At 45.0% G+C, this 23,238-nt stretch overlaps 1 protein-coding gene across 2 annotated transcripts in view; it reads right to left on the reverse strand.

Annotated features, from left to right (window-relative positions):
- The window catches only part of LOC115192804 (protein inscuteable homolog), an 89,232-nt gene that overhangs the window by 16,747 nt on the left and 49,247 nt on the right, over positions 1 to 23,238 (reverse strand). Inside the window, exons 3-7 of one of the 2 annotated variants that reach the window (XM_029751664.1) lie at positions 17,651 to 17,999; positions 13,902 to 13,954; positions 13,663 to 13,786; positions 9,958 to 10,071; positions 1,957 to 2,082 (exon numbers count right to left, since the gene is read on the reverse strand). In XM_029751664.1, coding sequence (XP_029607524.1) covers positions 1,957 to 2,082; positions 9,958 to 10,071; positions 13,663 to 13,786; positions 13,902 to 13,954; positions 17,651 to 17,999 — 766 coding nt within the window. The remainder of the gene's footprint in view (positions 1 to 1,956; positions 2,083 to 9,957; positions 10,072 to 13,662; positions 13,787 to 13,901; positions 13,955 to 17,650; positions 18,000 to 23,238) is intronic. The other variant, XM_029751665.1, reaches the window with a different exon arrangement.

Genomic DNA, 23,238 nt, shown 5'->3' on the forward strand with positions numbered 1-23,238 from the left:
ATACTGTGCCTGTAAAATGTACATAGCAGGGATCATCAACTTGATTCAGCCCGATTTTTTTCTTGAGTGATGGTCGGGGCCGGAATATAATTAAGCAATAAGGCCTGAGGAGGTGGTATATGGCCAGTATACCACGGCTAAGGGCTGTTCTTAAGCACGACGCAATACGAAGTGCCTGGATACAGCCCTTACCCGTGGTATATTGGCCATATGCCACACACCCCCAAGGTGCCTTATTGCTATTATAAACTGGTTATCAACGTAATTAGAGCAGTAGAAATAAATGTTTTGTCATAACCGTGGTATACGGACTGATATACCATGGCTGTCAGCCGATCAGCATTCAGGGCTCGAACCACCCAGTTTAGAATTACAAATAATTTGTAGACTGCATATTGACTACAAGAAGCCCAAACAGATATAACGTTTTATTAAAACATAATAATTTCAAAGCTTGCTTACATTTGTATACGATCACGTATACAAATGGTGTTTTTAAAGTCTTTTATGTCCAACAAGGAAAATAAAATAAAAATAAAATAAGCATCCCGGAGTCGTGTAGACATTAAGAACGTCTACACTGTATTTCTGATCAATTTTATGTTATTTTAATGAACAAAAAAATGAGCTTTTCTTTCAAAAACAAGGACATTTTGAAGTGACCCCAAACTTTTGAACGGTAGTGTATATGTATGTATGTATGTATGTATGTATGTATGTATGTATGTATGTATGTATGTATGTATGTATGTATGTATGTATGTATGTATGTATGTATGTATGTATGTATGTATGTATGTATGTATGTATGTATGTATGTATGTATGTATGTATGTATGTATGTATGTATGTATGTTTCAACTGTTCTGCCTGCGGCTATGGAACCCTGACCTGTTCACTGGACGTGCTACCTGTCCCAGACCTGCTGTTTTCAACTCTCTAGAGACAGCAGGAGCGGTAGAGATACTCTCAATAATCGGCTATGAAAAGCCAACTGACATTTACTCCTGAGGTGTACCTGTTGCACCCTCGACAACTACTCTGATTATTATTATTTGACCATGCTGGTCATTTATGAACATTTGAACATCTTGGCCTTGTTCTGTTATAATCTCCACCCGGCACGGCCAGAAGAGGACTGGCCAACCCTCATAGCCTGGTTCCTCTCTAGGTTTCTTCCTAGGTTTTGGCCTTTCTAGGGAGTTTTTCCTAGCCACCGTGCTTCTACACCTGCATTGCTTGCTGTTTGGGGTTTAAGGCTGGGTTTCTGTACAGCACTTTGAGATATCAGCTGATGTAAGAAGGGCTATATAAATACATTTGATTTTATTTGATGTATATAAATACATATATTTACCACAAAAATATATGTGGGATTGGAAATGATGCAGACAATTACATTGACGGAAGCTACAGTCTATCTGCAATGTTAAAGCAGATCTACCCTCTAAAAAGCATTCCGCTACTCTCATTGTTAACATGTTTTCACCTGTGAAAATAAACTTGCGCCCCTGTAAAAATATGCTGTGCGTGTGAGGCCTACAACCCCTGTGTAGTAGTTGAGCATTTATACATGCCCACTGGAAGACTAAACATCTCCCACCGAAGCTCTCACTCCAGCAGACCAATGGAAAGATGTCTGTCTCTCTATCTGTCTGTTGGTCTGTCTGTGTTCTGCTGCTTATTAGTAAATTAATTTTTGTGTACGGTTGTATGGTTTTATGGTTGTATGGTTGTATGTGTGTGTCAGTTTGTATCTGCATCCATATGTTTCTGTGTAAATCTTTTTGTTTGTGTATCAGACACCAGTAGTGTTGGCTAACCCCACTCCACCCAGCACCTGGCAGCTTTCTGGAGAGCATGCTGGGCATATGCCACTGCCGTCATCGGTGAGAACCAACCTCTGAATGTGTGTGTGTGCTAGTGTCTATGCGTATAAATGCCGCACTACACTACCTTCTCCAGCTGATTGATGCCCTCCTCCACGCAACATATGGAGGCCACCGCCCTCAGGGCGTGTGCGTAGAGGTCGCTGAAGCAGTCCTGCCGGCAGATCTTAAACAAGGCCACCACAGCGCCCTCCTGTGGACAAACAAAAACAACAACCCCATTAGCATCATCATTCACATTAGCATCGCAGACAATGCTCAGTGCTTAACAAGCTAGCCTGAGCTTATGTCAAATTGATAGTCCCTCAAGCCAAACAGACTGTGCTAGCTCAAACCTTCCAATAGCCAAAAGTGCCCAATAGACTTGCCAACAATTGACTATCCAACCAGGCCGAATAGTCAAGCCAACAGTGCTCAGTAGGCTTACCAACCTGACAGGCTAGACAATGACTCACGTCCGCGCCCTCATATTAAAAACATCCCCCAAAAAATCTGTCAGTTTAAGCTAAATATATCAGAGTTTTTTTTCATTGGATACGTTTCAATCCAACGCATCTGCCTATGTAACACTTCCGCATCTGCGGTGAAAGATGACAGAGCTTGAGCGGTGTTTGTCAGAACATGAGACATCCAGAAAATCACTCTTCTCACAAAAAAGTCTGTAGCGTCCAAACGGTTTAACAAACTATTATGACCATTACCCCGAGCCTGTCCTTCCCAATTCGTTATTTCAACGTGTTTGTTTGGGATAAAAGCAGTAAGGCCCCAACATTTATTTCAAATAATTTGTTCATAATTTTTTTTTATACTTCAAGGGGTCTAAAAATTCAAAATCAAATAGAAAAATTATCCTTAATAGTACCCCACCCCTCCACTGGCTTAGACTCTTACGGCTTAAAGGCCCAGTGCAGTCAAAAACGTGATATTTCTGTGTTTTATATATATATAAAATTATGATAATGCTCCAGCTGTATGAAAAAGACTGCCTGAAATTTCAGCCTGTTATGGCAGGGTTGAGTTTTAGCCTTCCTGGTGACATCACCAGGTGGTAAATTAGTTAATAGACCAATAAGAAAGAGCATCTCTGCCAATAACATTTAGTTTTCTGTTTTCCCCTCCTCACTCAGGCCATTCCCAGACAGTCCTAGCTAAATTCTTGCTTGAGAAATGTATCTTTGCTAAGAAGCTATTTTTGTTTATTTTTGACCATTTTATTTGAAAACAATCACAGCAAGGTACTTAATTGTTACCCAGAAATTATTTGATATTGAGATAAAAATGGCCTTTAAAGCTACAATATGTAACCAAATTGACGTAGAAATGTAAGTACTAGATCTGTCATTCTCATTGAAACCAAGTATAAGAAGCGGTAGATCTGTTCTGTGTGTGCTTAAGTTTAGTTTTTGCATCTTTTATTTCAGTTTTGTACACCAGCTTCAAACAGCTGAAAATACAATATTTCTGTTTGTTGAAAATATATTTCACAGCGGTTTAGACGGGACAATGACTCTCTACACAAATGACTGTTTGTTTTGTCACATAAACTGACATTAGGCTAACTATTGGAATTTTAGCAACCAGGAAAATGTGCAATTTCTGCATAGTGCACCTTTAATAGTGTCTGATTAATAAACTTGTTAATCTGTCACGTCCTGGCCAGTATAAGGGTTAATTAGTATTGTAGTTTGGTCAGGACGTGGCAGAGGGTATTTGTTTTATGTGGTTCTGGGTGTTGTATGTGTTAGGAGGGCATTTGATTTAGTATTCCGGGGTTTTGGGCACTGGGTGAGTTTCATGAATTCTATGTTGAGTCTAGTGTGTCGTTTTCTATGTTTGGTTAATTGGTGTTGGGACTCTCAGTTGAAGGCAGGTGTTGTCTATCTGCCTTTGATTGAGAGTCCCATATATTAGGGTGTGTTTGTTATTTGTGGGTGATTGTTCTGTGTTTCGCCTTGTGCCTTACCAGACTGTTTTTGTTGATCGTTCGTGGTTTTTTTTGTTATTTTTGTACGTTCATTTTTGATAGTTAATAAAAATCAAGATGAGCCTGCACATACCTGCTGCGTTTTGGTCCTCCTTAACCGACGACAACCGTGACATAATCATTATTCTCTTGTTTGATATGCTACCTATAATGGATGTTTATCTCTTTTGAAATGCAGATTAGGGTAAAGGGCAATTCCACCACACATACAGCAAAAACGTAATTCTGTTACCAAAATTTGTATCTGCACTGTTCTTCAAGTAAATGTGTTTTTGTAAAATGTCCTGTGGAAATTGTTAAAACTAGTCATTGTGCATAGAGTTGTATGGTTTGATTAACTTTAGAATCATAGATTTATGTCTGGCATACATTTTAAAATGAGAAATCTTAGTCTCAGCATCAATATGCTAACGTGGAATTGCCCCAAACAAACATAAGCAATCCGTAGTATCCACAAGCAGTCATTTCCTCTCGCAAAACCACTTGCTGACAGAATTCTATTCACCATGGAGATTGCTGACAGAATTCTATTCACCATGGAGATTGATAGAATGACCTGCAAGAAAAGGTCCTGTAACTACCACCATTATTCTAATAAGACCCATTATAGGAGGTGCTGGTACGTCTCATGCACAGATAGGGCCATAGCCAAGCCTGGAGTGGCTAATAGTCCTGCCCCCTACACCCTAACCGCTCTTCCCTGATCTGCCCACGCAATACAGTCCCTAGAAGACCAAAAGCACAATCCATTTTAGCCAATCCCTGAGCAGTATTCTTCATTACATTGACCAACCATTCTAAAGAGCGTCACAGCCCCAAAACAAGTTATTATTTTCAATCTCCTGGAGTCCTGTAATGCTTTCATTATTTTTCTGTGACGCAGGTGTTGTTAGCCTTCTCAGGTTAGCTATTTTTATTTTATTTAATTGAACTTTTATTTGACCAGGAAGTCCCTTGAAATAAATAATATATCTTTTGAGGAGACTGGTAACTGGTACTGTTACAGTAAAATAGTGATGACAAAGGTAGGAAGGAGGTTTACCTATGCTTTATATCCAATCAAATGTTATTCCACACACGCTTCGTTAACAACAGGTGTGGACTAACAGTGAAATGTTTACATACGGTCCCTTCCCAACGATGCAGATAGAAAGAATATAGAAAAATATTACAAAAGTAAAACATGTCATATTAAAAGTAATAATAGATGCACAATATGTAACAATAACTTGGCTTCATACAAGGAGTACCAGTACTGAGTCAATGCGCAGGGGTACAAGGTAATAACTTGGCTATATACAAGGGGTACCAGTACTGAGTCAATGTGCAGGGGTACAAGGTAATAACTTGGCTATATACAAGGGGTACCAGTACTGAGTCAATGTGCAGGGGTACGAGGTAATAACTTGGCTATATACAAGGGGTACCAGTACTGAGTCAATGTGCAGGGGTACAAGGTAATAACTTGGCTATATACAAGGGGTACCAGTATCGAGTCAACGTGCAGGGGTACAAGGTAATAACTTGGCTATATACAAGGGGTACCAGTACTGAGTCAACGTGCAGGGGTACGAGGTAATAACTTGGCTATATACAAGGGGTACCAGTACTGAGTCAATGTGCAGGGGTACAAGGTAATAACTTGGCTATATACAAGGGGTACCAGTACTGAGTCGATGTGCAGGGGTACAAGGTAATAACTTGGCTATATACAAGGGGTACCAGTACTGAGTCGATGTGCAGGGGTACTAGGTAATAACTTGGCTATATACAAGGGGTACCAGTACTGAGTCGATGCGCAGGGGTACAAAGTAATAACTTGGCTATATACAAGGGGTACCAGTACTGAGTCAATGTGCAGGGGTACAAGGTAATAACTTGGCTATATACAAGGGGTACCAGTACTGAGTCGATGTGCAGGGGTACAAGGTAATAACTTGGCTATATACAAGGGGTACCAGTACTGAGTCGATGTGCAGGGGTACTAGGTAATAACTTGGCTATATACAAGGGGTACCAGTACTGAGTCGATGCGCAGGGGTACAAAGTAATAACTTGGCTATATACAAGGGGTACCAGTACTGAGTCAATGTGCAGGGGTACAAGGTAATAACTTGGCTATATACAAGGGGTACCAGTACTGAGTCAATGTGCAGGGGTACAAGGTAATAACTTGGCTATATACAAGGGGTACCAGTACTGAGTCAATGTGCAGGGGTACTAGGTAATAACTTGGCTATATACAAGGGGTACCAGTACTGAGTCAATGTGCAGGGGTACAAGGTTATTGAGGCACATATTATGTTATATGCACACATATTTCTCTAAATCGGCCATTCATTTCCTTGCACCCTATGTTCGGAATCATCTCCAAAAGACGATTACATTGGATGCTTTAAAGTCCCTCGGCAAATTCAGACAACTGACAGATGATTTTTATAATAATGGAGTATGTGTTTGTTTTAATTGACTGTGTTTTGTATCTATATATATGTATTTAATGTGTATATTGTCTTTATTTATGTGTATCTATATGTGTATTTAATGTGTAAATTATCTTTATTTATGTGTATCTATATGTGTTTTTAATGTGTATATTGTCTTTGTTTATGTGTATCTATATGTGTTTTTAATGTGTATATTGTCTTTGTTTATGTGTATCTATATGTGTTTTTAATGTGTATATTGTCTTTGTTTATGTGTATCTATATGTGTTTTTAATGTGTATATTGTCTTTGTTTATGTGTATCTATATGTGTTTTTAATGTGTATATTGTCTTTGTTTATGTGTATCTATATGTGTTTTTAATGTGTATATTGTCTTTGTTTATGTGTATCTATACGTGTTTTTAATGTGTATATTGTCTTTGTTTATGTGTATCTATATGTGTTTTTAATGTGTATATTGTCTTTGTTTATGTGTATCTATATGTGTTTTTAATGTGTATATTGTCTTTGTTTATGTGTATCTATATGTGTTTTTAATGTGTATATTGTCTTTGTTTATGTGTATCTATACATGGCTGTTGTACATGCTTCTTTTTTGTATTGTACAGGGCTCATTTGTAAAAGACACTTTAGTCTCAATATGATTTCCCTGTTGAAATAAAGGTAAATAAAATAATTAGATAGTAAACAGCAACAGCAAGGTATGTGATGAGTTAAAAAAAGTTTGTGCAAAAAGGGTCAATGCAGATAGTCCTGGTAGCTATTTGGTTAACTATTTAATTAACTATTTAGCAATTTATGGCTTGAGGGTAGAAGCTGTTCAGGGTCCTGTTGGTTCCAGATTTGGTGCATCGGTACCGCTTTCTGTGCAGTAGCAGAGAGAACAGTCTATGACTGGTCGGCTGGAAACTTTGACAATTTTTAGGGCCTTCTTCTGACACCACCTGGTATAGAGATCCTGGATGGCAGGGAGCTCGGCCCCATTGAGAGCATCTGGACTGGCTGCATCACCACTTGTTAAGACAACTGCTTGGCATCCAACCTCAAGGCGCACCACACTGCCAGGTCACTGACCTCCTCCCTATAGACTGTCTCATCGTTGTCGGTGATCAGGCCTACCACTGTTGTGTCGTCAGCAAACTTAATGATGGTGTTGGAGTCGTGCTTGGCCACGCAATCGTGGGTGAACAGAGGGGACTAAGCACGCACCCCTGAGGGGCCTCCATGTTGAGAATCAACGTGGCATATGTGTTGTTGCCCACTCTTACCACCTGGGGGCGGCCCGTCCGGAAGTCCAGGATCCAGTTGCAGTGGGAGATGTTTAGTCCTAGAGTCTATAGCTTAGTGATGAGCTTTGTGGGCACTATGGTGTTGAACGCTGAACTTTAGTCAATGAACAGCATAGTCACTTAGGTGTCCTTTTGTCCAGGTGGGAAATGGCAGTGTGGAGTGTGATTGCGTCATCTGTGAATCTGTTGGGGCGGTATGCAAATCCAATTGCAATCGAATTACGATCTTGTCTCATCGCTGCAACTCCCCAACAGGCTCGGGAGAGGCGAAGGTCGAGTCATGCGTCCTCTGAAACATGTGCTTCTTAACACCCGCCCACTTAACCCGGAAGCCAGACGCAGCCATGTGTCAGAGGAAACACCGTCCAACTGACGACCGAAGCCGCCACAAGGAGTTGCTAGAGCGCGATGAGCCAAGTAAAGCCCCCCGGACAAACCCTCCCCTAAAGCTGGGCCAATTGTGTGCCGCCCTGTGGGACTCCCAGTCATGCCCGATTGTGATACAGCCTGGGATCGAACCCGGATCTGTAGTGACGCCTCAAGCATTGTGATGCAGTGCCTTAGACCGCTGCGCCACTCGGGAGGTCCAGGAATTATTTCTTATCCAACCCCCCTCTCACAATAGAGAGAAACAGAGTCAGAGAGAGAGAGAGACAGAGATGCTGTATGAGAGAAGGTAGAGGGGAGTGATAGATTAAACAGAGGCAGGCAGTCTGTGTGATCAATGCCCATTCCTAATGGGAACTGACACTACTGATCTCATCTGGCAACAAGGAAGCTATGCTTTTGTGTGTAATGTGTATGCATTTATGCATGTGTGTTTATGTGTGTGTGTGTGTGTGTGTGTGTGTGTGTGTGTGTGTGTGTGTGTGTGTGTGTGTGTGTGTGTGTGTGTGTGTGTGTGTGTGTGTGTGTGTGTGTGTGTGTGTGTGTGTGTGTGCACTTGTGTTAAGTTGATGGGCTGAGTCTCCCACCCGGAAGAGTCTTATCAAGAGCATCCTGGAAGCATCTGATTGTCTAAAGACCACAGGGACGTAGTGTCTGGCCTGTCCCCTCTAATGACCACAGGGATGTAGTGTCTGGCCTGTCCCCTCTAATGGCCACAGGGATGTAGTGTCTGGCCTGTCCCCTCTAATGACCACAGGGATGTAGTGTCTGGCCTGTCCCCTCTAATGACCACAGGGATGTAGTGTCTGGCCTGTCCCCTCTAATGACCACAGGGATGTAGTGTCTGGCCTGTCCCCTCTAATGACCACAGGGATGTAGTGTCTGGCCTATCCCCTCTAATGACCACAGGGATGTAGTGTCTGGCCTGTCCCCTCTAATGACCACAGGGACGTAGTGTCTGGCCTGTCCCCTCTATTGACCACAGGGATGTAGTGTCTGGCCTGTCCCCTCTAATGACCACAGGGACGTAGTGTCTGGCCTGTCCCCTCTAATGACCACAGGGAAGTAGTGTCTGGCCTGTCCCCTCTAATGACCACAGGGACGTAGTGTCTGGTCTGTCCCCTCTAATGACCACAGGGACGTAGTGTCTGGCCTGTCCCCTCTAATGACCACAGGGACGTAGTGTCTGGCCTGTCCCCTCTAATGACCACAGGGATGTAGTGTCTGGCCTGTCCCCTCTAATGACCACAGGGATGTAGTGTCTGGCCTGTCCCCTCTAATGACCACAGGGATATAGTGTCTGGCCTGTCCCCTCTAATGACCACAGGGATGTAGTGTCTGGCCTGTCGCCTCTAATGACCACAGGGACGTAGTGTCTGGCCTGTCCCCTCTAATGACCACAGTGATGTATTGTCTGGCCTGTCCCCTCTTATCTCTTGGAGGATATGACTATGTAGCTGTAGAGATATACTGTATATGTATAGTATGGTACGTGGGTGGTAGGTGGCAGGACTGATTGCCCAATCACAAACCGATCCTTAGCTCCTTTACGGTCTGCAGGGAGGAGTGAACAGGGATTTACAAGGGCCCATGGATCTGTTTGGGATTGGGCCAATGGTTCATGTGGAGGGATGGGGAGGTGGATGGCCAAGAGAGGTGGAGGGATGGGGAAGTGGATGGCCAAGAGAGGTGGAGGGATGGGGAAGTGGATGGCCAAGAGAGGTGGAGGGATGGGGAAGTGGATGGCCAAGAGAGGTGGAGGGATGGGGAAGTGGATGGCCAAGAGAGGTGGAACTGTGTGAACATGGGGATTGTAGCAGGGTCATGTTCATTTGGCACTACCGTCGCATGATATGTAAAAAAAAATATCAGTTGTGTTCCTTAATGAACACGGCCCAGAACATCATCCCCTCAGATGACCGTAATCCTACGTATATGCAGACAGAGGGGTGTGTCTCACCTTAGCGATGATTCTGCAGAGCTGCGGGCCGTCCTGGGTGAGGGAGAGCAGGTTGCTGATGTTACTGCCTATGGTGTACACACTGTCTGACGACTCAATCTGCCTGATCAGGATCTGGAGAGGACCGGCACACACACACACACACACACACACACACACACACACACACACACACACACACACACACACACACACACACACACACACACACACACACACACACACACACACACACACGAGTGCCATGACAAAACCACTGACATACCATTGAGACATCTCTTTTCCGAAAGGGAAACAGCAAAGTGAAATTTCAATGAAAGGAGTAAGTTCTGAATTTATACGATGTAGAAGATCAATATTAGAACTAATTAATGATTCTATTATGGATATTTTAACTGAGCGTAAATGAATTATCTGAATAAGGGTTACATTTTCTATTGAACGCAACATGCAATTCGTTAATACCAGTTCATCAGTGGAGGAGCATGGTGTTTGCAACGCCAGGGTTGTGGGTTTGATTCCCATGGGGGGCCAGCACAGAGAAAAAATAAAATAAAATAAAAAATAAAAAATAAAATAAAAAAATGTATGAAATGAAATGTATGAAATGTACGCATTCTCTACTGTAAGTCGCTCTGGATAAGAGCGTCTGCTAAATGACTAAAATGTAAAATGTAAAAAATGTTAATAGAAAATTACTCAAGTAAAAGTGAAAGTCACCCAGTAAAGTACTACTTAAGTAAAAGTCTAAAAGTATTTGGTTTTAAATATAGTTAAGTATTAAAAGTAAATGTAATTGCTAAAATATACTTAAGTATCAAAAGTAAAAGTATATATAATTTCAAATTCCTTATATTAAGCAAACCAGACCGCACTATTTTCTTGTTTTTAAAATGTACCGATTGCCAGGGGAACACTCCAACACGCAGATATAATTTACAAACTAAGCATTTGTGTTTAGTGATTCCGCCAGATCAGAGGCGGTAGGGAAGGATGTTCTCTTGATAAGTGCGCAAATTTGACAATTTTCCTGTCCTGCTAAGCATTCAAAATGTACTTTTGGGTGTCAGGGAAAATGTATGGAGTAAAAAGTAAATTATTTTCATTAGGAATGCATTGGAGTAAGTTAAAGTTGTCCAAAATATAAATAGTAAAGTAAAGTACTTGAAAGTATTTTTACTTAGGGTGCGTTCGTAAATTCACTCTGGCTATCTACTCCGATTTCAGAGCACTCTCGTCTGAGTGTGCCAGAGCGCAGAATAACTGACGAATTTACGAACGCTCAACACCCGTTGAATAGGGCCGGTGTCACTAAACGTTGACAAAAAAAACGTCATTAAATTGTTTCCAGCAGCACAGTTACAGGCACCAACACCCTTGATAACATGAAAACAGCCTAACCAGCTCTGCTAAGGCGAGTAAAATGGTCAGAGAGAGGTGTTCTCTCATTTCTTTCTGGAAATAGCTAGCAAGCTAGCCAACGTTAGCCAGTTAGCTTGGGTGCTTGACTGCCGTTGTGTGGCTAGAACCCTCGGATCAACCCTACTCCTGATTTTACGAACGGACAATCTGACAACGCTCTGAATTTACAAACGCCCAGAACGCTCAGAACGCCCGGGCATTCTGAGCGCACTCCAGATTGAATTTACGAACGCACTCTTAAGTACTTTACACCACTGCAGTTCATACTGCAGTTCATACTGTTGTGATCATTTAATATCATTTAAAAAAATGTATTTCACCTTTATTTAACCAGGTAAGCTAGTTGAGAACAAGTTCTCATTTACAACTGCAACCTGGCCAAGATAAAGCAAAGCAGTGCGACACAAACAACAACACAGAGTTTCACATGGAATAAACAAACGTACAGTCAATAACACAATAGAAAAAAAGTCTATATACAGTGTATGCAAATGGCATGAGGAGGTAAGGCAATAAATAGGCCATAGTAGCGAAGTAATTAATTTAGCAAATTAACACTGGAGTGAATCGAGTAGAAAGTACAATGAAATCTCTATTGGTTCTCATTATTCCAAACCAGCGATACAGGAATGATGTAATCACCTATTATAGTGGCTATATTAAACTGAGCAAATGTTTACCTTTGTACTCACCCTTCCTGAACTGTGATAGTTGGTTTTTAGTATAACAATACATCAGGGAGACTTACAGGCTTGTCAGGAATGGGAAAGATTGTGGACTGTGTGTGTGTGTGTGTGTGTGTGTGTGTGTGTGTGTGTGTGTGTGTGTGTGTGTGTGTGTGTGTGTGTGTGTGTGTGTGTGTGTGTGTGTGTGTGTGTGTGTGTGTGTATCAAACACATCAAGAAGGAATAAGGCTACGGCCACACTCAGATGCATGAACACGGATGAAATCGTATATGACATCGCCGTCCGTTTTTGTCTGTCAAAAGTACAACTCAACTATTTTCGGACATGTTTGTTCGTCAAAAGACGAACCGTTTGTTTTCATACTTTTGGCAATGAAAAAGCATTGGCTCCACTTGAAGTTCTTGAACACAAAATACCAAAATACCACGCAGCATGACCATGCACGCCTCCAACTCAATCATCTAGCTTGCAGACGACACTACAGAGGTAGGCCTGATTACCAACAATGACGAGACGGCCTACAGGGAGGAGGTGAGGGCCCTCAGAGTGTGGTGTCAGGAAAATAACCTCACACTCAATGTCAACAAAACAAAGGAGATGATCGTGGACTTCAGGAAACAGCAGAGGGAGCAGCCCCCTATATACATTGACGGGACAATAGTGGAGAAGGTGGAAGGTTTTATGTTCCTCGGGGTACACATCACGGACAAACTGAAATGGTCCACCCACACAGAGTGGTGAAGAAGGCGCAACAGCGCCTCTTCAACCTCAGGAGGCTGAAGAAATTTGGCTTGTCACCAAAAACACTCACAAACTTTTACAGATGCAAAATCGAGAGCATCCTGTCGGGCTGTATCACCGCCTGGTACGGCAGCTGCTCCGCCCATAACCGTAAGGCTCCCCAGAGGGTAGTGAGGTCTGCACAACGCATCACCGGGTGCAAACTACCTGCCCTCCAGGACACCTACACCACCCGATGTCACAGGAAGGCCAAAAAGATCATCAAGGACAATAACCACCCGAGCCACTGCCTCCAGAAGGCGAGGTCAGTACAGGTGCATCAAAGCGGGGACCGAGAGACTGAAAAACAGCTTCTATCTCAAGGCCATCAGACTGTTAAACAGCCATCACTAACATTGAGTGGCTGCTGCCAACATACTGACTCAAATCTCTAGCCACTTTAATAATTAAGAATTGGATGTAATAAATGTATCACTAGTCAATTTAAACAATGCCACTTTATATAATGTTTACATACCCTACATTACTCATCTCATATGTATATACTGTACTCTATACCATCTACTGCATCTTGCCTATACCGCACGGCCATCGCTCATCCATATATTTATATGTACATATTCTTATTCATTCCTTTACACTTGTGTTTATAAGGTAGTTGTTGTGAAATTGTTAGATTACTTGTTAGATATTACTGCACGTTTTGAACTAGAAGCACAAGCATTTCGCTACTCTCGCATTAACATCTGCTAACCATGTGTATGTGACCATTAAAATTTGAATTTGATTTGATTTGTGTTGAAGGCCTAATTCTAACTAAAAAAGAGAGTTATGGGTGTGGTCAAAGCCTCATACCTGGATCTCATTGGCCAGGGCCATGTCAATCATGTGGCTGAATGAATCACTGACATCGGTGAGAATCTCATTAATGGCCTCCCTCATGGACTTCAGGAAGAATTCGTCCTCAGTATGAAGGCATCTGTAGAAGAGAGGGTTTGGATAAACCTTGAACATAAACACTTAGTGAGCTACTGTATTCAAATGTGTACGACAATATTCAGAGGTCATTAAAAGTTTTTGTATGAATGTTTTACTTCTCTGTTATGGTGGTCAGCTCCATGCACTTCTCAAGCAAAGACTTCTCATACTGCACTCAAAGAGGAGGAACACACATTTCAGGGTACAATGAGACAAACATTAGACACACACAGAAAGTAGAACACCCACACAAAGCAGAAAACAATGTAATTCTCCAATTAGTGGTCATCCCTTTATGCACACACAGAGAACCGCACAAAATGTCCTGTGGGATGTAACAGAAGCGGAACTTCCACTGCTTCATTTCAAAGTGGATAAAGTGAGTACTCCGTATCATACGGCGCAACTGTGATTCCACTTGACGGGAAACCTGCACGAACTACTGGAGGGAGAGGCTCAGCCCGTCCAAGATGGAACCAGACAGGGGGCTCTCAGAGACTCATTTTCAGATTATTTTAGTCAGAATTTTGCTCTTGGCATGAATAGCTTATGTGATCTGTAATAGGGAAAATTTACATGCGTCCAATGTTCAAATGTACAGCAGAGAAGAAGCTAAACAACCCAAATCCTGACTCCTATCGCACATACAAATTCCTAACTTTATTCTGTAATCCATAGGTTGCATTATCAAACCACGTCTTTTGCCTATGCATGTCAAAATACAGCTAAAACATTTCCCTGACTACTCTGCGCTGTCTCGTATTGCTACCCATATGAGAGCTTCGCTAGAGAATGTGTAATCAATAAACTTTATGAGAGCAGATATTAGAGTTGGTACCCGTTAAGATGCATTGATATTTAAACCATATCCTCTCTTCATCTCCCCGTTATTCATGAGCTGCGCTGCTATTTGTATTATCATCAACTCCATCTAGCCAAATATAGGAGATATTCTGTCATTAGCATTTATAGCAACTGTAGTCCTTTGACTTTTGTTTGACTGCTGTTTTTTTAAATTATTTAACTAGGCAAGTCAGTTAAGAACAAAATATTATGACGGACTACCCCGACCAAACCCTCCCCGAACCCGGACGACGCTGGGCCAATTGTGCGGCACCCTATGTGACTCCCAATCACGGCCAGTTATGATATAGCCCGGGATCGAACCAAGGTCTGTAGTGACACGTCTAGCACTGAGATGTAGTGTCTTAGACCGCTGCACCACTCGGGAGTTAAAACGTTTCTACGATTTGACAATGCTACAGCCTACTCGGGGTGCGTCCTGAGCACATTCTCTATTGAGATAGCCTACTGCTGAAATGTGCTGAATTAATTGAGGAACATGATAATGCTTTGAATCTATGAACGGCCTGTTTCGCAAATCACAACAATGTAATTAGCGATCAAAGATAATTACCCCATTATTACTAAATATCAGTTTAATTTGCTCTGAAATCTTTACATAGTTGCGCAGCCAAGCTGACAAGGGTCACAGAGCCCCTCTTATTTGGGGAGAACCCTGGCATAGTGACCATATCTTGGTTTTGAACAGCTTTAAATGGGGACTTCCGATTTTGCAGTATTTCCCTGGACTCTCTGGATAATATCTGAATTATTCCCAGTATTGAAACGTGGTACATTTTCAGTCCACTTCTCCCTCCTACCCAGACCAGTCCACTTCTCCCTCCATCCCCCTCCCTCCTACCCAGACCAATCCACGTCTCCCTCCATCCTCCTTCCTCCTACAAAGACCAGTCCACTTCTCCCTCCATCCTCCTCCCTCCCTCCCTCCCTCCCTCCCTCCCTCCCTCCTACCCAGACCAGTCCACTTCTCCCTCCCTCCTCCCTCCATCCCTCCCTCCCTCCCTCCCTCCTACCCAGACCAGTCCATTCTCCCTCCCTCCCTCCATCCTCCTCCCTCCTACTCAGACCAGTCCACTTCTCCCTCCCTCCCTCCCTCCCTCCCTCCCTCCCTCCCTCCCTCCTACCCAGACCAGTCCACTTCTACCTCCCTCCCTCCCTCCTACCCAGACCAGTCCACTTCTCCCTCCTCCCTCCCTCCCTCCCTCCCTCCCTCCTACCCAGACCAGTCCACTTCTCCCTCCTCCCTCCCTCCTACCCAGACCAGTCCACTTCCCCTCCCTCCCTCCCTCCCTCCCTCCCTCCCTCCCTCCTAACCAGACCAGTCCACTTCTCCCTCCTCCCTCCCTCCCTCCCTCCCTCCCTCCCTCCCTCCTACCCAGACCAGTCCACTTCTACCTCCCTCCCTCCCTCCTACCCAGACCAGTCCACTTCTCCCTCCTCCCTCCCTCCCTCCCTCCCTCCCTCCCTCCCTCCTACCCAGACCAGTCCACTTCTACCTCCCTCCCTCCCTCCTACCCAGACCAGTCCACTTCTCCCTCCTCCCTCCCTCCTACCCAGACCAGTCCACTTCCCCTCCCTCCCTCCCTCCCTCCCTCCCTCCCTCCTAACCAGACCAGTCCACTTCTCCCTCCTCCCTCCCTCCCTCCCTCCCTCCCTCCCTCCCTCCCTCCTAACCAGACCAGTCCACTTCTCCCTCCTCCCTCCCTCCCTCCCTCCCTCCCTCCCTCCCTCCCTCCTAACCAGACCAGTCCACTTCTCCCTCCTCCCTCCCTCCTACCCAGACCAGTCCACTTCTCCCTCCTCCCTCCCTCCCTCCTTCCCTCTCTCCTACCCAGACCAGTCCACTTCTCCCTCCATCCTCCTCCCTCCCTCCTACCCAGACCAGTCCACTTCCCCTCCCTCCCTCCCTCCCTCCCTCCCTCCCTCCCTCCTACCCAGACCAGTCCACTTCTCCCTCCATCCTCCTCCCTCCCTCCTACCCAGACCAGTCCACTCCTCCCTCCCTCCTCCCTCCCTCCCTCCTACCCAGACCAGTCCACTTCTCCCTCCCTCCCTCACTCCTACCCAGACCAGTCCACTTCTCCCTCCCTCCCTCCCTCCTACCCAGACCCGTCCACTTCTCCCTCCTCCCTCCCTCCCTCCCTCCTTCCCTCTCTCCTACCCAGACCAGTCGACTTCTCCTCCCTCCCTCCCTCCCTCCCTCCCTCCCTCCCTCCCTCCCTCCCTCCCTCCCTCCCTCCCTCCTACCCAGACCAGTCCACTTCTCCCTCATCCTCCTCCCTCCCTCCTACCCAGACCAGTCCACTCCTCCCTCCCTCCCTCCCTCCCTCCCTCCCTCCCTCCCTCCCTCCCTCCCTCCCTCCCTCCCTCCCTCCTACCCAGACCAGTTCACTTCTCCCTCCCTCCCTCCCTCCCTCCCTCCCTCCCTCCCTCCCTCCCTCCCTCCCTCCCTCCTACCCAGACCAGTCCACTTCTCCTCCCTCCCTCCCTCCCTCCCTCCCTCCCTCCCTCCCTCCCTCCCTCTCTCCTACCCAGACCAGTCCACTTCTCCCTCCATCCTCCTCCCTCCCTCCTACCCAGACCCGTCCACTTCTCCTCCCTCCCTCCCTCCCTCCCTCCCTCCCTCCCTCCCTCCCTCCCTCCTACCCAGACCAGTCGACTTCTCCTCCCTCCCTCCCTCCCTCCCTCCATCCTACCCAGACCAGTCCACTTCTCCCTCCTCCCTCCCTCCCTTCCTCCCTCTCTCCTACCCAGACCAGTCCACTTCTCCCTCCATCCTCCTCCCTCCCTCCTACCCAGACCAGTCCACTTCCCCTCCCTCCCTCCCTCCCTCCCTCCCTCCCTCCCTCCCTCCTACCCAGACCAGTCCACTTCTCCCTCCTCCCTCCCTCCCTCCCTCCCTCCCTCCCTCCCTCCCTCCCTCCTACCCAGACCAGTCCACTTCTCCCCCCTCCCTCCCTCCCTCCTACCCAGACCAGTCCACTTCTCCCTCCATCCTCACCTTCTGCATCTCTGAGGGGGTATTACGGGCGGCTCTATACTCGTGCACCAGCGAGCGCACGTGGCAGTTGGCCCGGACGGCCGTGCTGTGGACCCGCTGCCAGCGGCCCTTCTCCAGCCGCTGGAACATCTTGCCCAGCTCCGTGCTGACAACCAGCGCCCGCCGCAGCAGCGTCTGCAGGTTGTCGCGGGCCACATGGTCATGCGTGGCCACGATGAGCTCACCCTGGGCATCCTCCTCCACGCCAATGGCCTTGGCCTGCAGAACACACATGCACTCCACCTCCGTCATGTGACGCAGGTCCTCCATCCAGCGCTGCACCGAGTCCACCTGCAGTGAGTGCATCCTGCTGCTCATACACACACACACGTGCGTACAGATACACATATATACATACACACGATACAGCACACACACAGGCAAGATGAGTTTAGAGCATGTACTTTGGGTGGCCATGACAGAGATGGCAGCACTGAGACATATTTGTAACTTGTCCCAATATCGTTACTCTAATGAAACAAGCATACTGGAATATCCTCATACGGGCCGATGCTGTTTGAATCCAGGTGTTTTTGTTTTCTAACTTTTAGCCTAACCATTGCATTAACCATTCGCTAGCATGCCTAAACCTAACCTTATCCTAACACTCGCTAGTATGCCTAAACCTAACCTTATCCTAACACTCGCTAGCATGCCTAAACCTAACCTTATCCTAACACTCGCTAGCATGCCTAAACCTAACCTTATCCTAACACTCGCTAGCATGCCTAAACCTAACCTTATACTAACACTCGCTAGCATGCCTAAACCTAACCTTATCCTAACACTCGCTAGCATGCCTAAACCTAACCTTATCCTAACACTCGCTAGCATGCCTAAACCTAACCTTATCCTAACACTCGCTAGCATGCCTAAACCTAACCTTATCCTAACACTCGCTAGCATGTCTAAACCTAACCTTATACTAACACGCGCTAGCATGCCTAAACCTAACCTTATCCTAACACTCGCTAGCATGCCTAAACCTAACCTTATCCTAACACTCGCTAGCATGCCTAAACCTAACCTTATCCTAACACTCGCTAGCATGCCTAAACCTAACCTTATCCTAACACTCGCTAGCATGCCTAAACCTAACCTTATCCTAACACTCGCTAGCATGCCTAGACCTAACTTTATCCTAACACTCGCTTGCATATACTGTAAACTAGGCTGTTGCGAATCTGAATTTCTTTAAGGTTCTATTATGAGACCAAGTTGACTCTTAGATATCCATACACAACGTCTAGTTCACTGTCCATGAAATGACATCTCATCATTGCTGCACTATCCTTTAGTTGCTTGCCCCAACAGCAGCCCAGTTTTCAAATGAATTACCCAGGCATCTCAAAATCAATAGTGTGGGAGTGAGGTCAATTACCCACCAATAACTGGTGGTGTTAGGAATCGTCAGTCAAAACCTATCGTTTCACCATGTTGGAGAGACTGCATTATCCACTGGGTCGAACAGACCAAACGCGTCTTTCTCTTCAGGTTTATTGAACCTAATGAATATTGGCTTACTGGAGGCTTCCTGGGAGTTTTTCATGGATGAGTGAAATCAACCCAGCGTTAAGGAGGCTGAGAGGTTGATCGCTACAACGCCCTCCTCTGCTTTGAGTTAACAAGGGGGTGGAGGTTCACCAATCTATATTCTACACGAAACTCAGGCTATCTGGCATCCATGGAAAATGCAGAGTCAACGGGTAAAACTGGATATTGCATCAGACGGAATATCTGCCTCTTGTGTTGACAGAGATCTCTAATAATACCTCATTCTCATTTGGTCATAAAAGGAAGCTTCATTATGTGTGACCTATAAACAAACAGAAATCCAGTTTCTATAGTCAAAGCCTAATTCAGAGCTGAATTGCAGTAGGGAGCATGGTAATGATGCTCTATTCTTTGGCCATGATTTTTATTGACCCTTAGGAACACGTATTGAGTTTCAGCTTTTAACACAGACCTATGTAAACATCATTGTTCCATTAAGAAGGCACAATTCCAATCAAGAGTATTTTCAACATCAGCCAGTATTGAGAATCTGTTTACTAAAGAAAATAATCCATTGGTTTTATGAGGTCACAAGTGGGGTGATATCTGATTTCCACAGACTATTGTCTTAGGAGGACTGAAATGAAAATCATCCAAAGAGACATAACTGAATATATCCCCTTTGGAATATGGCTATTAGAATATGTACTGTTTGATATAGTTCATGGTTAAAACAACTATACACAACTATAGGCATTATCTCTTTCTCTCTTCGTCTCTCTCTCTCATTCTCCCTCTCTTTCTCTCTCCCATTCTCCCTCTCTTTCTCTCTCCCATTCTCTCTCTTTCTCTCTCCTGTTCTGTCTCCTGTTCTCTCTCCCATTCTCTCTCTTTCTATCTCCTGTTCTCTCTCTTTCTCTCTCCCTTTCTCTCTCCCTTTCTCTCTCTCTCACACACACGCACGCGCGCACACCCACACACACACACATATATATATATATATATATATATAAACCAAGCCATGTCAACAAAATAAAATCAGAACTCTATTCCCGCACTTCGAGAATTGACATCTCCACTACCCAGCCACTCTTCTCCTCGGTGCAGAGGTGGGATGACGTGGGGATGCGTTATGGTAAGTAAGCTGTAAACAGAGATTTCAGACGTCATCCATAATAAGGAGGATCACTAGTTCAAATACCTGTCCCCCAAACCCCCTCAATTTGGAGAGGAGAGATGCTCTCAATTGTTTCCTAATGAACAGGGGTGGTACTCTCAAGGTCAAAGGTCACACTCTCAATAAGTATCATGTGATTGATTTCCTCCATTGGGAGAGACATGAGGAAAATAGGAGCAGCTCTTGAGGGAAATCAAGCAGCTCTCATTCGCTCAACTCAAAGCTGGGCCTTTTTCCTCATGTGAACTTTTCATTTCTGCTGCACCTTGTCTCTCGGGCATGCAAAAGTCAAAAAATAAAAGGTTTCCTTTGATGGTCCAGATAGAGCTGTGGATGCCAATAGTGACCCAGCTAATTAGCCCCGTAGAGCTGTGTGTATTTGTGTGCCCACCTGCTAATGGTTTGATGGTGCACCCGTCTTCATGATGCAGACACGACACAGCCATGGCTGCTGAAAACTGCAACCCAGCAGGTCACCCCAGCAATCAGGTGAGCAGCACCCCACCTGGACCCCCCTCTCAATGGTGGGCACTAATTAGTCATGTGTCACAGGTGACGGGAGATTGGAAGGGTCAGGGGATTTAATTGCCCACCATTTGTATCACAAGCCTTGCAGATACCCTAACAACATTTCACCAGGTGAACATGACTCATGTTTGTATAAAAACAAAACAAAAATAAAACAGGAAAAACTCCACTTTTGGATGTGTAGCGCAATACTCATGCCATGTTAATATCTAATGCTGGCAATGATCATCCTGAAGTTTGCTGAAAGAAATGACTATATATAATTCCTGCTACAATATGTGATTATCATCATGTGATCTGAAGTTATTCTAAGGTTCAGTCAGGAAATGTGATCAATGAACAGTGTATTTGCTCAAAAACCCACGATGGCACAAAGACACAGTAAAAGTCCAAATCATTTCAGAATAAAGTTTCCAGAATGACAAAAATGTACACACATAAAACCTCCAGTAAAACGCTGAAGCAAATCATCGTTATAATAGGTTTGTTTCCAAACAGGGATGAAATAGTCCACTCAAGTTTGCGGGAGATAACAAATATTTACATTCGGGGCCAAGGACGTGCCAGCAGCTGTGTTATAGACTGAGAGCTGTGAAGATGAGGTGTCGCTCTCCTCCGGAGGCTGGAGGAACCAGGGAAAGTCATCTGGGGGGACCAGGGAAAGTCATCTGGGGGGACCAGGGAAAGTCATCTGGGGGGAGCAGGGAGAGTCATCTGGGGGGAGCAGGGAGAGTCATCTGGGGGGAGCAGGACGAGTCATCTGGGGGGAGCAGGACGAGTTATCTGGGGGGAGCAGGGAGAGTCATCTGGGGGGACCAGGAAGAGTCATCTGGGGGGACCAGGGAGAGTCATCTGGGGGGACCAGGGAAAGTCATCTGGAGGAACCAGGGAGAGTCATCTGGGGGGAGCAGGGAGAGTCATCTGGGGGGACCAGGGAAAGTAATCTGGGGGGAGCAGGGAGAGTCATCTGGGGGGACCAGGGAGAGTCATCTGGAGGAACCAGGGAAAGTCATCTGCGGGGACCAGGGAGAGTCATTTACACAGTGGTTGGAGAGTAGACACACTCGAAGATGCAGTGACAGAAATACAGAGCTGGAGAGATAGGTCCCCGGTGTCAGCCAGCTTCCGGAGCCTGGAAAACTATGGGCTGAGATACTTGAAAAGGGGCAGGATTCATGAAGGTTCACCCTCCCTATGATTCTATATAAAAATCACTAAACCCTATTCGCACAGGATTACTATACAACTGTATTACTATTGAAACGTTGGTTATGTAATTATTACCATAGCATGTCTGTTTTTCCAGAGGACGCTAACCACTAGGCTACCTGCCGCCCCTGAGGACAGCAAACAATAATAATATGCATGTCAGTCTCTCCTGGCTCAAAGTGGAGGAGAAATTGACTTCATCACTACTTGTATTTGTGAGAGGTATTGACATGTTGAAGCACCAAGCTGTCTGTTTAAACTACTAGCACACAGCTCAGACATCTGTACATACCCAACAAGACATGCCACCAGAGGTCTCTACACAATCCACAAGTCCAGAACAGACTATGGGAGGTGCACAGTACTATATAGAGCCAGTACTACATGGAACACTATTCCACATCAGATAACTGATGCAAGCAGTAGAATCAGATTTTAAAAAGTCATGTGACTCGTCCACACTTCTGCTAATAGGAACCTCTATTGTACCGCGTGTGTCAATGTCTGGTTTGCATGAATGTCACCATGTAACGTCTGGCACCACATGTACACTGAACAAAATTATTAACTCAACATGTAAAGTGTTGGTCCCATGTTTCATGAGCTGAAATAAAAGATCCCAGAAATGTTCCATATGCACAAAATGCTTATTTCTCTCAAATGTTGTCCACAAATTTGTTTACATCCATCTTTGTTAGTGAGTATTTCTCTTTTGCCAAGATAATCCATCCACCTGACAGGTGTGGCATAACAAGAAGCTGATTAAACAGCATGATCATTACACAAGTACACCTTGTGCTGGGGACAATAAAAGGCCATTCTAAAATGTGCAGTTTTGTTACACAACAATGCCACAAGTTTTAAGGGAGCGTGCAATTGGCATGATCATTTACATTTTAGTCATTTAGCACACACTCTTATCCAGAGCGACTTACAGTAGTGAATAAATACATTTCATACATTTTTTTCTTTCTTTTTTGTACTGGCCCAACGTGGGAATCAAACCCACAACCCTGGCATTGCACACACCATGCTGGCGTTGCAAACACCATGCTCTACCAACTGAGCCACAGGGAAGCTGTGATGACTGCAGGACTGTCCACCACAGCTGTTGCTAGAAAATTGAATGAAACGTATTTAT

This window comes from Salmo trutta, chromosome 4, assembly GCF_901001165.1.
Source record: "Salmo trutta chromosome 4, fSalTru1.1, whole genome shotgun sequence".
Classification (NCBI taxonomy): domain Eukaryota; kingdom Metazoa; phylum Chordata; class Actinopteri; order Salmoniformes; family Salmonidae; genus Salmo; species Salmo trutta.